Consider the following 16,935-nt stretch of genomic DNA (forward strand, 5'->3'; position numbering starts at 1 on the left):
GACTAAATAGGTTCATCCGTTCGAGAGTTATCGTGCGCTCCGCTCCAGCCAGCCAGACAAACGGACTGACGGACGGACATGGCTAAATCAACTCCAAATTGTCTAAAACACATCTCAAAAATACTTAGGGTCTATATATACCCTCGTTAGCATAAATGCTGAGTGTATAAAAATTACTTACAAAGCTAGGATGTTGAAATTTTGGGAAGTGTTGCACTACATTAAGGATATTAACATATATTTTTTTTGAAAAGAATGCAAGATGTTTTCAAAGGATTTTTAAATATTTAATTTTTCAAGGACATTTTTGATGTCCTTGTATTTAAAATATTTTTTTAAAACTTTTGTCCTTTAAAATGTGAATATCCTTTAAGAGGTCAACAGGATGGGAAAACGAAAAATCTTAAGTGCGTTTTACTCCATTTTTCCTATAGTATCAGACAGGGTTTCTGAGTCGAAGTCGGAGTCTGAGTCGAAAATAATAGCTTGACTCCGACTCCGGGCTTAATTTTTTCCAAGTTAAAGTTGAGTTACACGTGACATAGCCATAACGCCATAACCATAGAAAGATTTGGGGGTGGAAAAATTCCTTTTCGGAATGAAAGCCCCAATTGAGAACCCAAAAGGATCCCATTTCTGTGTTATGACATAATGAATGTTTTGATTGACCCCCATCAATCATTTAGAAAATAGCTTTATATATCTGTTTGGAGATATTGTTTCATCATTTTAGATGACATGTTTTCAGTTAAATGGAATAAGGAACCTTTCTGTCGAATTTTTGGTCCTTCTAGCTCAATTCTTTCCATGTCCTTTTTGTTCTTGAACTCAAAAAGTAAAACAAATTGAAATTTTCTACAAAAATGTTGTACATAAAAATTTCCTAGCAACATTTTTGTAGAATATTTTCATGCACGAAATCGCATCGTGTGCTAATTTTTGGTTCCAGAAAACATCGATCTGTCTTCGTGCTGGGTGGTGTACACAATATATCTCAAATATTTCAAAAAAATTATCCACTCCACACCAAAGTTTAAAATGTAAGCGCTGAATTGTACTTTAAGGGGTGATCCCTACTTATGAATTAAAAAAAAAGTAGAAAGTATAAATATGTGGTCAAATTTTTAAGTTGATCGGAACAATATTGCCTCTGTATGAGCGTTGGATGGGAGCAATTTATTTTATTTTGTATGCAGCATATAAACTGTGTTTTTCTCGAAATCGGCCACAAAAATATATGACAATTGGTTTATTAGTTTTCGAGCTAGAATTGGCACCGCCAAATGCATTAACAAAAACAGGGGTTCGTAGACGGCCTCAAAACTTCGTAATATTTTTCTCTTTCAGATGAAGAAAAAAATTCTCTGAAAACTCATGAAAAATGGCTTTTATTGAGTTTTACATTGGGGGGTCTCTTTTTAAGGCTAAGTACACTAAATTGTTGGCTTACATCCAGTTTGAAAGCTGGTCATGAATTGCTTATAATTTTTATTGCATGTAGTCCTTATGATTTGTATTGCCCCTTCATTTTCACATATTTTGAAAGCTTAAAGATTTTCTCACGCGTAAGAGTTCCGTCCAGAATATACTCGTACAAAAAAAGGAAAACCGACAAAAACTTTCTATATTTGCCATTTTTCAATGTAAGATTCGGCACAAACAATACTGATATTCCAAGGAATGCTCTTTATAATGAATATGTAAGGAAAAACTACCACATTAGCGCATATAGGCCAAAATATAGGAAAAAGTTAAAAATTTATGAACATTTTATTCATTTTTATTTTTTCATCGTGAAAAAACTCGTCTTGAGTCGTAGTCGACCCAAAAATACCTCGACTCCGAAACCCTGGTATCAGACGTATATAGTCCGGTGCAAGTGTAACGCAATTTTTGTCTAATAAACTCATTCCTTTCTTACACTATGTTCTCTCTCTCTCCCACTCTGAGTTGCACTACCACCATATAATTTACCTTCAAAACTGGCAATTTAAAATGTTCATTGAGGATAGCATAAACTTCGTGAAAATGATACGGTTTCTGTTTCAAATTAAATTTTTCTATTCTCCATTGTTGCGCTTTCGCTTCTCGAACAATTTATTTTACTTGTGGCAAAACAACGTATTGTGAATCCGCACTCAATGTTTAAAACAACTTTATTTTATTTTTCATTCTTGGTATTTTTTGTTTGTTTCTTTCTTTTATCCTTTGAACTTTCCGCATACAGTATGGTTTCATATTGGCGGTTTCTTGTTTTTTCACAATATTCATTTAACAATGCACAATGTTGAAAGAAGTTGTTGCATGTTAACCTGCAGCAAGTTTGTTATAAATGTTATATTTCTGTTGTAGTCAATTTAAGTGCAGTGTGGAATTTAAAAAAAATGGCAAAATGTTGGGCGAATCAATGAAAAAGTTCAATTAGACAAAGGGGGCATTTTTCAAACCATTGTGTGAAATAAACTCCAATACATTGACCAACTGCAACTAATTTGAAGATTCAATGAGGAGTCAATGAGAAATTCAAATATTTCAAAATATTTTTTAAGTGTAAAAATCGATTCTGCGGAATTATTAGCAATCTTTAAAAAAAATGTGTTATTGCTTTAAAGTACTAATTGTGGTTTCTTTAGTTTAATATTTCCCAGCTTCTATCCAGTGACATTAGGCCACTTGTCCTATAAATCAAAACTACTTTCATCGATATTGACTTGGTTTTCCATCACTTTATTTCCGTTGTACTTATTTTTGTATTTTTCTATTTCTTTTTTATTGCAGAGCCAAAGTTTTGGAATGTTCCGCCAAAGAAGACAGCAATGTAACAGAACTTTTCAAGACAATGCTGTCGTTATCTCGATTTTTACCTGTGGGTAGCAGTAATGAAGGTACCAGTGGTCTCAAACGACGTTCGTCGGCTTATGTTAGTGCATCGTCAAGTCGAAGTAAGTACATCCTTACATTTCTTTCCTTTGTTGTTGTTGTTCTTGTTCATTCTCCACTTTAAGCTCTTAGACCTTTGTCGTGGAAAACATTTTTAACATGAAAATGCAACATCATTGTGTGTTTGTTCAAAAGGAAAAAAGGGCAAATGTAAAAAAGAAGTTGTAGGATGTTTCTTGTTAATGTACTTCCTGTTTTTTCTTCGTATGCATGCCTGTACGAGCACCAACAGCGCCACATATTTTCTGCAACACAGGCAAATTGTTATTTAACGTTAAAAGTAAAAAAGAAATTTAATTTAAAATATTATTGAGTTCAAGTAATATGATTTCTTTCTTTTCAAAAGGATATTTAATAAATTTACATATAAAATAGAGCCAAAAAACAAAAGAAATGCAAAAAGTTACAATAAAGAAACCTGAAAAAAATGTCCTCTGCGTATAGGCTACCTTCAGCTTGAGTCATGTTCCTACCTTAAAAGATTTTTTTGTCTATAGAAGAGCTTTACTATGTACCTCTAGAAGGTCATCTATTTATAGAATACCACTCAATAGACGATTTCTTAAAAATCTTCTATCTATAGAAGCAAATAGAAGGTCTACTGTCTACAGAACACATTTAATAGATCTTCTGTCTATAGAACCCTTAAATATATCTTCTGTCTAGAGAAAAGAAGAAGGTCTTCTGTCTAGAGAAGACCTGAAAAATGTCTTCTGCCTACAGAATACCTAAAGAGGGTCTTCTGTGTATAAAAGACCTGATGAAGGTCTTCTGTCTATAGAAGGCCAAAGGAAGGCCTTCTGTCCATAGAAGGCCTCCGGTAGGATCTTTTGAAGGTCTTTTGTCTATAGAATATCTGAAGAAGGTCATTTGTCTATAAGATCTGAAGAAGGTTTTCTGTTTATGGATCTTCTGTCTATCAGATCTGAAGGAGGCATTCTGCCTATAGAATAGTCAGTCTATAAAAGACCTGAAGAAGGTCTTCTGTCTAAAGAGGATTTGTAGAAGGTCTTCATCCTATAGAAGACCTGAAGAAGGCCTTCTGTCTATAGAAGACCTGAAGAAGGTATTCTTTCTATGGAGGTGTTGAAGGTCTTCTGTATATAGAAGACCTGAAGAAGGTCTTCTGTCTATAGAATGCCTGAAGGTCTTCTGTCTATATAGGACTTGCAGAAGGTCTTCACCCTATAAAAGACCTGAAGAAGGCCTTCCATCTATAGACGACCTGAAGAAGGTCTTCTGTCTTTAGAATACCTGAAGGTCTTCTGTCTATGGAGGACTTGAAGGTCTTCTGTCTATAGAAGACCTGAAGAAGGTCTTCTGTCTATACAATACCTGAAGGCTTCTGTCTATAGAGGACTTGCAGAAGGTCTTCACCCTATAGAAGACCTGAAGAAGTCCTTCTATCTATAGAAGACCTGAAGAAGGTCTTCTGTCTATAGAATACCTGAAGGTCTTCTGCCTATGGAGGACTTGAAGGTCTTCTGTCTATAGAAGAACTGAAGGTCTTCTGTCTATGTAGGACTTGAAGGTCTTCTGTCTATAGATGAACTAAACGTCTTCAGTCTATAGATGACCTGAATAAGATCTTCTGTATATAGAAGACATGGAGAAGGTCAGCTTTCTATAAAAGGCCCAAAGAAAGTCTTCTGTCTATATAGGTCTTCCGTCTATAGAAGACCTGGAGGAGGTCGTCTATCTATAGAAGACCGGAAGCAGGCCTTCCGTTTATTGAAGACTTGAAAAAGGACTTGTTGAAGGTATTCTGTCTATAGAATTCCTGGAGAAGGTCTTTTGTCTATAATACCTGAAGAAGGTTTTCTGTCTATAGAAGACCTGAACAAGGTTTTCGGTCTATAGACTACCTGAAGAAGGACCTGTTGGTGTCTTGTCATTGAAGACCTGAAGAAGCTCTTCTGTAAATAGGAAAAGACCATCTTTCTATACAAGACCCGAAGAAAGTCTTCTGTCTATATAGGTCTACGGTCTATAGACCTGAAGGAGGTCTTCTGCCTACACTATGCAACACTGAAAATGCAAACAACTTCTAGTATGGATTTTTTGAAAGTACATATTTAGACTACAGAAACCCTAGTTTTTTTGTCCCTAGGGTTTTGTCCTGTCAGATCCAGTTCAGATTTAATGGCCTCATCTAAACCGGGCTAAAACTACACTTTTTTGCATTTATCAGGCCTTTATCTCAGAAACTAATAGGAATTTGGCCTTGCTGGCTTTAGTAATATTGTAGCCCTAAACTAGTAGAACTTATCTGTTGAACACACTATACAAGAAAAACTTCATCTAGGGCATCAAAATCGATAAAATATGGAAAATTTTACATAATTTCTGGAATTCTGGTTGGTATCAGCTAAACTATTGGGAGTTGAACCAAATAACCTTTTGCAAAAATCATCCAAATAATGTTCTCAGCAATTCTTCAGAACATTCTGGAACTCTAAAATGCTTACTTCATGTTGTTTCAGCGGTATTTTGCATCATATCTTTTACAGCACGTATTTCAAACACTGTTCACACCAACAGTTTATTCTCGCATTTCGGATTTCACTACATTATTGACATTTTTATTAAATCGTCGTTGAAAAATGTACTGAAAACAACGGCATAGAGGCATTTTACAACAATGACATGTTCTGAAGAGTTGTGTACTACATTCCAGGGAATATTTTTCCAAAAAAAAAAAAAAATATTCAGAAAAAATTAACGGGTTTGGAGATACGGTCCGAAATGTATAAAAATTGTTGAATTTTTGCATATATTTTGAAATTCGAGGCAATAAATATAGTTATTCGAGTTTATTATTTCTCAAAATATTTTATTCTTGTCCTTATCTACAAATTTGTTTCAGAGGTCAGAAGAAGATTCGCATTGGTTTCAGAGATATAGCCCCGAATTTCCTTAGAAACGCAATATTTAACCATATTTAGATGGGGCCATAAAATCCGAGCTGGATCTGACACAACAAAACCCAACTAGGGTTTTTTTTTGGATCTGTACTTTCAAAAAATCAACAGTTCGAATTGTCTGCACAAGATCACCTTAAAAATGTTGCACAGTGCTATAGAAGACCTGAAGAAGGTTTTTTTCTATAGAATACTTTAAGAAGGTCTTCTTAGAGTTGGGTAATCTCGTTCAATTGAACGATCCGGATCACTGTCCTCGTTCAAAGATGAATGAGTAACATCACAAAAACCAAGGTGTGAAATTAAGTATACGCAGTTTTGTCAAAGAAATTACCGATGCCCATTGAACGAGATAGTGATCCGGATCGTTCAATTGAACGAAATTGCCCAACTCTAGGTCTTCTGCCTATAAAAGACCTGAAGAAGGGCCTCTTGAAGGTCTTCTGTCTATAGAATACCTGAAGAATGACCCGAACAAAGTCTTCGGTCTATAGAAGACCTGAAGAAGGTCTTTTGTCTGAAGAAGATTTTCTTTTTATAGAAGACCTGAAGTTCTTTTGTCTATGGAGGACTTGAAGGTCTTCTGTCTATAGAAGACCTAAAAAAGATCGTCTGTATATAGAAGACATGGAGAAGGCCATCTTTCTATAAAAAACCCAAGGAAAGTCTTCTGCCTATATAGGTCTTCTGTCTATAGAAGACCTGGAGAAGGTCCTCTGTCTATAGAAGACCGGAAACAGGTCTTCCGTCTATGGAATACCTGAAGAAGGTCTTTTGTCTATAAAACCTGGAGGATGTTTTCTGTCTACAGAAGACCTGAACAAGGTCTTTGGTCTATAGAATACCTGAAGACGGAACTGTTGGTCTCTTGTCTATAGAAGACCTGAAGGAGGTCTTCTGTAAACAGAAGACATGAAGAAGGCCATCTTTCTATAAAGACCAGAAGAAAGTCTTCTGTCTATATAGGTCTTCGGTCTATAGAAGACCTGGAAGAGGTCTTCTGTCTATAAAAGAGCAGAAGAATGTCGTCTTTCTACAGAAGACCAGTAGAAGGACTTCTGTCTATAGAAGACTACTTCAGGTCTGTCTATATAGGTCTTCGGTCTATAGAAGACCTGGAGGAGGTCTTCTGTCTATAGAAGAGCAGAAGAATGTCGTCTTTTTATAGAATACCGGAAGAAGGTCTTTGGTCTATAGAATACCTGAAGACGGAACTGTTGGTCTCTTGTCTATAGAAGACCTGTAGGAGGTCTTCTGTAAACAGAAGACATGAAGAAGGCCATCTTTCTATAAAGACCAGAAGAAAGTCTTCTGTCTATATATGTCTTCGGTCTATAGAAGACCTGGAAGAGGTCTTCTTGCTATAGAAGACCTTAAGAATGTCTTCTTTTTACAGAAGACCTGAAGATGGTCTTCTGTCTATAGAAGACCTGAAGATGGTCTTCTGTCTATAGGAGACCTGAAGAAGGTCTTCTGTCTCTATGAGACCTGAAGAAGGTCTTCTGTCTATAGAAGACCTGAAGAAGGTCTTCTGTCTCTAGAAGACCTTAAAAATTCATCTGTCTCTTCTATATAAGACCTTCTGTAGAACACATTTCGAAGTTCTTTTGCCTCTAGTAGACCTTTAGAAAGACTTTGAAAGGTCGTCCGTCTCTAGAATACCTTTAGAACGGTGGTGCTCAAAATATTTTGTGCATCGTCTCTCTGAGCGAGTCTTTCCTTTGCTAAACCACGACAGATGAGAATAAAGAGAACATATTTTGTTGTTGCAGTCACGTTAACGTATATGAGTGATCTTGGCTGCTTTAGAAGGTTTTCTGTTTCTAAAACATCTTCAGAGCGTCTTTTTCCAGTGGAATACCCGTAGGAGATCTTCTGTTTTTAGAACAGCTTTGGAAGGTTTTTTGTCTCTATAAGATCTTTAGAAGGTCTCGTGTCTATCGAAGTCCTTGCGAAGGCCTTCTGACTTTAGAAGACCCTTAGAATATCTTTTGTCTATAGAAGACCTTTAGAAATTATTTTGCGTATAGAACAGGCATGATCATACCCAGCCAGCATTTTTTGAAATTTTTAATCAAATTCGAGTCTTTTTTGATCCGACTGCACGATTAAAAGGTTGGAATATGAGCTAATTTTCTGATCATAAATGACTACTTTGTCAGGAGGAAAACGTAACCTCAGGAGACTCTTCCAAACAAATCACAAACGAGTCTTCCTCTGCATTAGTTTCGAGCGTTTTTGCCCATTTTCCGATGGTATATAAAGTCTTTTTTATACCCTCAGCATTTATGCTAACGAGGGTATATTTGTCCACTCCCTGGACTATATTTGTCCACTCCTTCGGGTACCTCCCACACAAAATTTCGGATAAGTACACTTTAAGACCTGCTCTCGAATCACTTTGATTTTTGTTGAAGCGATTTGCATTCGCTACCTCCATTACGACGGTAAAAGTTTTTTTAGGAGCACGTCCATATTTCTTGGGAAAACATCCCCAAAGGTGTAAAAAGCCCTATGTCACCATATGTGGCTCTCGAACTGTTCTACCGATTTGGTGCAACATTTGGTCTTCGTCATATTTTATCCAAACTTAGTTTCATGGGGCAATACCGGTCCCCAACGTCTGGTACATCTCCCCAATATTTAAAAAATGTCACTAAAATGTTAGGACGATATCACTTGAATGGCGCAACCAATTTGGTCCAAACTTTGGATCTCCTGATATTTTGTCAAAATTTAATTTAACTTCTAAAATGGCCCATATCGATCCTCCCTAAGGGTACCTCCCCCACAAAAGTTCAACATTTGTGTTAATTCCTAATCCACATTTTTGTCGGCAAAAAAAAAATTCTGAAGAAACGCTAAATACATTCTATCTGTCCGTAGATGAAAGTTTCAATTCACATTGGCTGAGGGTATACCTCTGTCGGCAAAGCCGACTGGCACTTTTTTACTTGTTTTCTGATCATAAATGACTCCTTTGTCGGGAGTAAAGCGTAACCTCTAAACAAATCACAAACGATTCTTCCTCTGCATTAGTTTCGAGTCGTTTTTGCCCATTTTTTGATGGGATATAAAGTCTTTTTCGAGTCTTATTTTAATCATTCACTGGTGATTTGTTGATTAATTTGTGACTCTTTTTCGAGTCTTTTTTGAGTCATGTATATAATCGTTTATGAGTCTTCAGTGAGACGAAAAAATTAAAAGAATTTTCTTTTTCATTCTTCTTTGTTTTTTTTGTTTCTTTTCTTTGTTTTGTTTTCTTTTCTGCTTTGTTATGACTGTTTCTTCATTTACGTTCTTCATTTCACTTGGAAAAACCTGGGGGCCTATTCTGTAACTTTTTAACAACTTTACTCATTGTTTATTTTACAACAATTTCATTTGTTTGTTTTATTGTTGTTACAAAAACAAAAGAAATTTAAACAATATCGATATTTGTTAAAAGTTACAGAATAGGCCTACTGTATGCCTATTCTGTAACTTTTATCGGTTGAAAAGTTGTTAAAATTTCTTTTATTTTTGTAACAACTACAAAACAAACAAATGAAATTGTTGTAAAATAAAAAATGAGTATAGTTGTTAAAAAGTTACAGAATAGGCCAACAGGGTGTCACTTTCGAGTCCCTTTCTGTAGGTCTATTCAGTAACTTACACTGTGCAACAAAATGGAGCTCAAAGTCTGGGGGGTGGAAAATTCCTATTGGAGATGAAAGCCCTTGGTGAGTATATATAGAACCCCGAAGGACAGATTCGCCGTGAGTCGATCTTTCGCGACATGGCGTGATGAAGTTTTTGCTAGAGACCCTGTAAGCCATCAGGAATTAGCGTTATATCTTTGTTCACTGTTGCTTTAGCTTATTTTTGAGATGACATGTCTTCAGTCAAATCGAATGAGAGTTATTTTCGTAGAGCACTTCGACCTTCTATCTCGCTTCCTTCAATGTCCTTTTCGTCCTTTATTTTAAGAGCCGCTATAAAAGTACGACAAGATGACGTTTTTCAGCTTCGAAATGTTCTGCAAAAATGTCGGCCAGAAAATTTTAGGTACGGCTCTCCTTGACAACAAATCGATTATGTCGAGTTTTCGTGGTCGTTTTGTGCATTTACCCTGTTTTTGTTCAGAAAAATACTATATTTTGTTTTTTGTATATTCGTTACAGAACATACAAAAACACAAAACACAGTTTTTTTCTGAGCAAACAGGGGTAAATGCACAAAACGACCATGAAAACGCGACAACATCGATTTGTTGTCAATGAGAGCCGTACCTAAAATTTTCTGGCCGACATTTTTGCTGAACATTTCGAAGTTGAAAAACGTCATCTTGTGGTACTTTCATAGCGGCTCTTAAAATAAAGGACGAAAAGGACATTGAAGGAAGCTAGTTAGAAGGTCGAAGTGATCTACGAAAATAATCCTCATTCGATTTGACTGAAGACATGTGATATCAAAAATAAGCTAAAGCAACAATGGACAAAGATATAACGCTAATTCCTGATGGCTTACAGGGTCTCTAGCAAAAACTTCTTCACGCCATATCGCGAAAGATCGACTCACGGCGAATCTGTCCTTCGGGGTTCTGTATATACTCACCATGGGCTTTCATCTCCAATAGGAATTTTCCACCCCCCAAAATTTCGGTTCACAGTGTTATTAACAACTTCACTCATTGTTTATTTTACAACAATTTCATTTTTTTGTTTTGTAGTTGTAAAAAAAAACAAATGAAATCTTAAAAACTTTTCGATCGATAAAAGTTACAGAATAGGCCTACTGATCACACAGGCGACTCTAAAAAGACTCCGCAATATGATTTTTGAAAAAACAATCTTGCAAATGCTAGCTGGGTACAAGTACAAATATATGTTCCTATTGTGTTACTTTTGAAACACAAACATTTGATGTGTCCTAAACTACCGTTCAGATTGATTTTATAAAATTTACGAAAAATAATTTGTATAAACACATTCTACAATTACATAGATAAGCTAATAATTAGCATACATATTCAATATTTTCAAGAGAATCTGGTTTCGTTTATTCTCCAGTAGCTACACAAGCGTTTACAATTTTAATATAATATTATCTCAAGTAATTTTGGTTTGTTGGGTTGTCTTTTGTAATAGAAATAATTTGTGTATTGAAAATTTTCATTACCAAAACAAAAGCTCTCTTTTTAATTGTGTGAGCGAGCAAATTGGGGTGACGTAGGGGATGAATGATACCAAGCAACGGTCTTGACCGGCTTTAACATGGCAAAGCCCAGGATTTATCTTGGTCCCTCTTTCATCTCAAGTGGACACTGACCTCCCCGTGGTGTCACCTGGGGAACTGCCTTTAACACCCGTTAAAGGTAGTAAGCTAACATGTGCCGCGCGTTCACCCATAAGAACGTTAAAAACTTGGGTTTGGGCGTCGGGTTAGTAACCCTCCCCTAGAAAAAACATCCTACTATGAAAAAACGAAAGAAAAGAAAAACAAACCCTCTAAAGTTGACGAACCCCGCAAACGTTTTAAGGACCATGATCTGCGAATCTGCACCTGGAATGTTCGCACTCTTTATAGAGAAGGTGCAGTCTTCGCATTGGCAGACGTACTTGAAAAATACAAGGCCGATATTACTGCCATACAGGAAATATGATGGATTGGGAAAGGCGTCACAACAACACCTAAAGGTGACGCACTGTATTATAGCTGCCATGACGTAAAGCATGAGTTTGGTTGCGGATTCGTAGTTAGTCGGAGACTAAAACATTTGGTATCCAGCTTCAACCCAGTGAATGAAAGACTTGCTGCAATTCGAATAAAAGCTAAATTCTTCAACATCAGCTTTATTTGCGCTCATGCTCCCACTGAAGAAAAGGACGAACAGACCAAAGATATATTTTACGAGCGCTTAGAAGAAACATACGACCGTTGCCCTGCCCATGACATTAAAATCATTCTAGGCGATTTTAATGCCAAAATTGGAAAGGAGAATATCTTTGGCCCAACAGTCGGGAAATTCAGTCTACACAGTGAAACATCTGACAATGGTATGAGGCTGATAGACTTTGCAGCTGCAAAAAACATGGTAGTTAGCAGTACCAGATTTAACCATCTCGATATTCATAAGGGCACCTGGCTGTCTCCAGATCAAAGAACAAGTAATCAAATTGATCATGTTGTGATAGATGGAAGACATTCATCCAGCGTGTTGGATGTACGATCGTTCCGAGGCGCAAACATTGATTCGGACCACTACCTTGTTGCAGCAAAGGTACGTACCCGTCTAAACGTTGCAAATAAAGCACGAACAGACACAACGCGGAAGTTGGACATCGATAGGCTGCAAACACAACAGATAGCCACAGCATATTCCACTCAACTAGCCCAATTGCTTAACACGAGCACTCCTTGTCCCGATACCATAACAGCACAATGGCAACATATTGCCCACTCCATGCAAACAGCCGCAAAATCCATACTTGGATTCCCGAGACCTCCACAAAGGAATTCATGGTATGACCAGGAGTGTCGTGCTGCTACCGAAGAGAAAAATGCGGCATATAGAGCTACTTTACAATCAGTAGCAACGCGTAGCGCACGAGAGAGATATCGGGAGAAAAGGAGAGAAGAGAAACGTCTTTTCCGCAAGAAAAAGAGAGAAATGGAAAAGCGGGAGTGTGAAAAAATCGAGATGTACAGGAGCCAGAATGAAGTCCGAAAATTCTACCAAAGAGTGAAACATCAAACAGATGGCTTTGGTACAGGCACATCCTCCTGTAGAGACCAGCAAGGTAATCTGGTAACAGATACAGACAGCGTGCTCAGGATATGGAAGGAACATTTCTCCAATCTGCTGGTATCCAATAGTAGAGAAGACGATGATACCACAGATCCAATCCCAGAAGATGGTATAGAATGTATACCGCCCGGCCAAGATGAGGTAAAAACAGCAATCAACCGGCTGAAGAATAATAAAGCAGCAGGAGCCGATGGCTTACCAGCCGAGCTGTTTAAAACCGGAGGCGACGCGCTGATAAGGTGTAAGCATCAGCTAGTTAGCACCATCTGGCAGGAAGAACGCGTACCCGACGATTGGAACCTGAGCATCCTATGTCCCGTCCACAAGAAAGGAGATAAGACTGTATGCTCCAACTATAGGGGCATAAGTCTTCTCCCTATTGCCTATAAGATAGTGTCAGGGATATTGTGCTAACGACTAAAGCCAATGGTCAACGAAATAATTGGACCATACCAATGTGGCTTTAGACCTGGCAAGTCCTCCATTGACCAGATATTTACCCTGCGGCAAATCCTCGAGAAGACTCAAGAGATGCAGATCGACACATTTCACCTTTTTGTCGATTATAAAGCAGCATTCGACAGTCCCCTCCGATCAAAGGTATTCCACGCAATGTCTGAATTTGGTATCCCCGCAAAGCTCATCCGGCTTTGTAAGATGACTTTAACTGATACTAGGTCCTCAGTTAAAATTGGAAAGAACCTCTCCGAAGAATTTTGTGCTGCTATAGAAGACCTTTGGAAGAACTTTTGTCTATAGAAGACATTTAGAAGGTCTTCTGTCCATAGAAGGCCTTTAGAAGGTCTTCTGTTTATATAAAGCATAGAATCCCTTAAGAGGGTCTTCTTTCTACAGAATAACTTTAGAAGGTCTAGTGGTTCTTCTTTCTCTAGAAAACATTTGGTAGGACATGTTTTTCTAGAAGTCCTTTGGAAAATCTTCTGTTGTTAAATAGTCTTAGAAGTTATTCCGTCTATAGAGGGCATATTCAATTCAAGTTTATTGAGTCTTAATTTTAACCCTGCGTTTACAAAAGACAGGACAGTTGACTTCATGTATTGATTATAATTATCAAAAACCCAAAACTTGCTTCTGTGACGTAGGTGTCCAGATAACTGCAAAAACAGTTGTAAAAATTTGAGTGAAAATCATAGATTTCCTTTTGTTTTCCGTTCACATATTTTTTTTTTGTACATATTCTTTTGTTTTCAACTCATTTAAATTATCATCTCACATCTTTTTCACAAAAATGTAAAAAAAAATTTTAACCCTACTGTCCGTGAAAAACTGATAGACAGCTGGGAGACAGCCGACACATGTATGTATGTGTTAGTAAATCTGAGTTGTATTTGAAGGCAAACTGTCTGGTGTAAACGCCTAGTAAGAAATTTGACAAGTTTGAATAAGTCCATATTTACATTAGGCAATTTTCCTTGCGGCAATTGTCAGTTTGTTGGACAGAGAGGGTGTTGAGAGGCAAAGGGTTACCATATGCCTCACCCCTCTCTCCATCAAACTGACAATTGCCGCAAGGAAAATTGCCTAATGTAAATATGGACTTAGTACAATATGTAATGTCATGTTCACACGAGCGTTTCAATTACGTTGTTCGCCTGTCGAACTAGGATGGGACATACTTATTCGTCGTTCAGAGAGTATTTCTAATCGAACAACGTAGAAAAATCGTCGTTCATTCATAGAATTTTGTGTGGGGAAATAAGTAATTTATTCGTAGTTATGGGTCGAACAACGAATAGAGAACGAACGACGTACCGTGGAAACGGGCTATAAGTCTATATTTACATTAGGCAATTTTCCTTGCGGCAATTGTCAGTTTGTCGGTGAGAAAGGCCGTTGAGAGGCAAAGGGTTACCACATGCCTCACCTCTCTCTCCTTGAAACTGACAATTGCCGCAAGGAAATTTGCCTAATGTAAATATGGACTGAGGACAATTTAGAGGGCATATAAAAGGTCTAATTCCTAGAAGACCTTTTGTATATTCTTGTGTTCATACGTGACCTTTTTAAGGTTTTTAGCTATAGATATACTTTAGAATTTTCTAATCAACCTCCTTTAAAGTTTTAAAATTTAATTACCAAAAAGTTTAAAGCTCATTTAACTTTCTTCGCAAGACCTTTACAAACTTTCCAATTTTCTTTGAATTTAATTTTGCAGTTATTAAAAGAAAAATTAAGTCACTCTTTTCTTACGGGTCACTTGTTAGTTCTTTGTTTCTTATTGTAACGAAAAAGAGTTATGCCTTTCACCTCTCAAGGTTAAAGGTTAACGCAAATAAGTACACCAGTAGAAGTGTTGATCAGATTACAACAGCAACAAATTGTGTGATTGCACTTATTTTCCACTTCACTGCAATGCGACAATAACACACAACACAACTGCAATGGACGACAAACAGATGGCAAGACAGTGACAGGTAGGGAGAGGACGACTACAAACAACTATGAAAAACAAAAAAACATTAATAAAACCGAATTGGAAAATAAATCGAACCCTGTTTTTATGATTTCCCTGCTGAATCTTAAGATCTGAAGCTGGTGTTGTTGTTGAGTCATATCCATCCACATTGCCAAATGGAAAAAGACAACGAACAACCTGTGAAAATTGGAAAATCAGTCAATTAAGTCAACATCGAACGACTGGATATTGCTACAACAACAACAACAGCGAGACTTACATGAAATAACTTTCTGCCGAATTTGACGATGTGTGAAATTGTCAATATACTCGTATACGAATCTCAAACAGAGGGGAGAATGGCCAAAAATTAAAAGAGCAAATTCAGCAACTGAAAACTGCAGTTTGACCTTTCCCACTTGGACGAATACAATTTCTTGGTTATTTTCTGTGTTTCAATGTACATATGTACATCTATCCATCTATATATAAGAGCAGTGAAGTGAGGGACTGACTGACTGATTCATCAACGCCCAAGCGAAACGGCTGAAGCTAGAAGCTTCATATTTTGAGTTTGGGTTGTTGGAGGTGTGTAGGGTTGAGATAAGGCTGGATTTTTGGAAATTCGAACTAAAAGGGTACTAAAAGGTACTAAATAGGGTACCCTTTTGTATTAGGCAAACCGGTAGAGCTAGAATTCTGAAATTTGGAATTAGGGTCACTTATGGAGAGTTTGAAAGATGTACCACAGGATTTTTGGAGATTTGACCTAAAAGTGTACGAAAAGTACTAAAAGTTACTAAATTTAGTACCAGTTGTATATTTTGAACGGATATGGCTAGAATCTTGAAATTTGGTATGGAAATCAAGGTTGGGGAGCTGTGTTGATGTACGGAAATGGTTTTGAATATTTGTACTTATGTGTACGAAACGTACAAAATGGTTCTAAATTTCGTAAAATTTGGATTTAGGCGAACGGATAGAGCTGGAATCTTGACATTTGAAATTAAGATTACTGTTAGAGAGTAGGGTTGAGATATGGAGGTAGTTTTGGAAATTCGTACTTATGTATTTATACGAAAACTACTAAATGCTACTAAATTTGGTGCAAGTTGTATTTGGGTCAATGGTTAGAGCTGGAATCTTAAAACTTGGAATAAGTATTTCTGGTAGAGTGCACGGTTGAGGTATGGAGCTAGTTTTGGAAAGTTGTACTTATGTGTACTAAAAGTATTAATTTGGTACAGATTGAATTTGGGTCAATGCATAGAGCTGGAATCTTGAAATTTGCAATTAAGCCTACTCTTGGAGTGTAGGATTTAGATATGGAGGCAGTTTAGGAAATTCCTGCTTATGTTTACTAAATGGTTCAAAATTTGGTACAATTTGGATTGTAGGAACGGATAGAGCTGGAATCCTGAAAAGTAGAATTAAGGTTAAGATTCGTACTTGGGATTCAGAATCGTACTTATGTGTACCAAAAGTACTACACTGCAGTAAATTCGGTGCAATTTGGATTTGGATGAGCCGATAGGGTTGGAATACGAAATGTGGAATTAATATTCCTATTGGTGTGCAAACATAGACTCGGACCACTACCTTGTTGCAGCAAAGGTTCGTACCAGATTAAACGTAGCAAAGAAAGTGCGAACAGACACAACATGGAAGTTGGACATCGGTAAGCTGCAATCACAACAGATAGCCACTGCATATTCCCCTCAACTGGCCCAACTGCTTAATAAAATCACTTCTCGTCCCGATAACATATCAGGACAATGGCAAAACATTGCCCACTACATGCAAACATCCGCAAAATCAGTACTTGGATACCAGAGGCCTCCACCAAGGATTCCATGGTATAACCAGGA

The 16,935-nt window shown here is 37.1% G+C and overlaps 1 protein-coding gene across 2 annotated transcripts in view; it reads left to right on the forward strand.

The window, feature by feature from the left end:
- Positions 1–16,935, forward strand: part of LOC141387598 (GTP-binding protein Di-Ras2) — a 234,292-nt gene that overhangs the window by 164,348 nt on the left and 53,009 nt on the right. For both annotated transcript variants that reach the window (XM_073957499.1, XM_073957501.1), the window contains exon 5: positions 2,779–2,942. In XM_073957499.1, the coding sequence (XP_073813600.1) occupies positions 2,779–2,942 (164 nt within the window). The remainder of the gene's footprint in view (positions 1–2,778; positions 2,943–16,935) is intronic.

Source organism: Musca autumnalis, unplaced genomic scaffold (genome assembly GCF_047663935.1).
Source record: "Musca autumnalis isolate F117 unplaced genomic scaffold, ASM4766393v1 scaffold_5, whole genome shotgun sequence".
Taxonomy (NCBI): Eukaryota; Metazoa; Arthropoda; class Insecta; order Diptera; family Muscidae; genus Musca; species Musca autumnalis.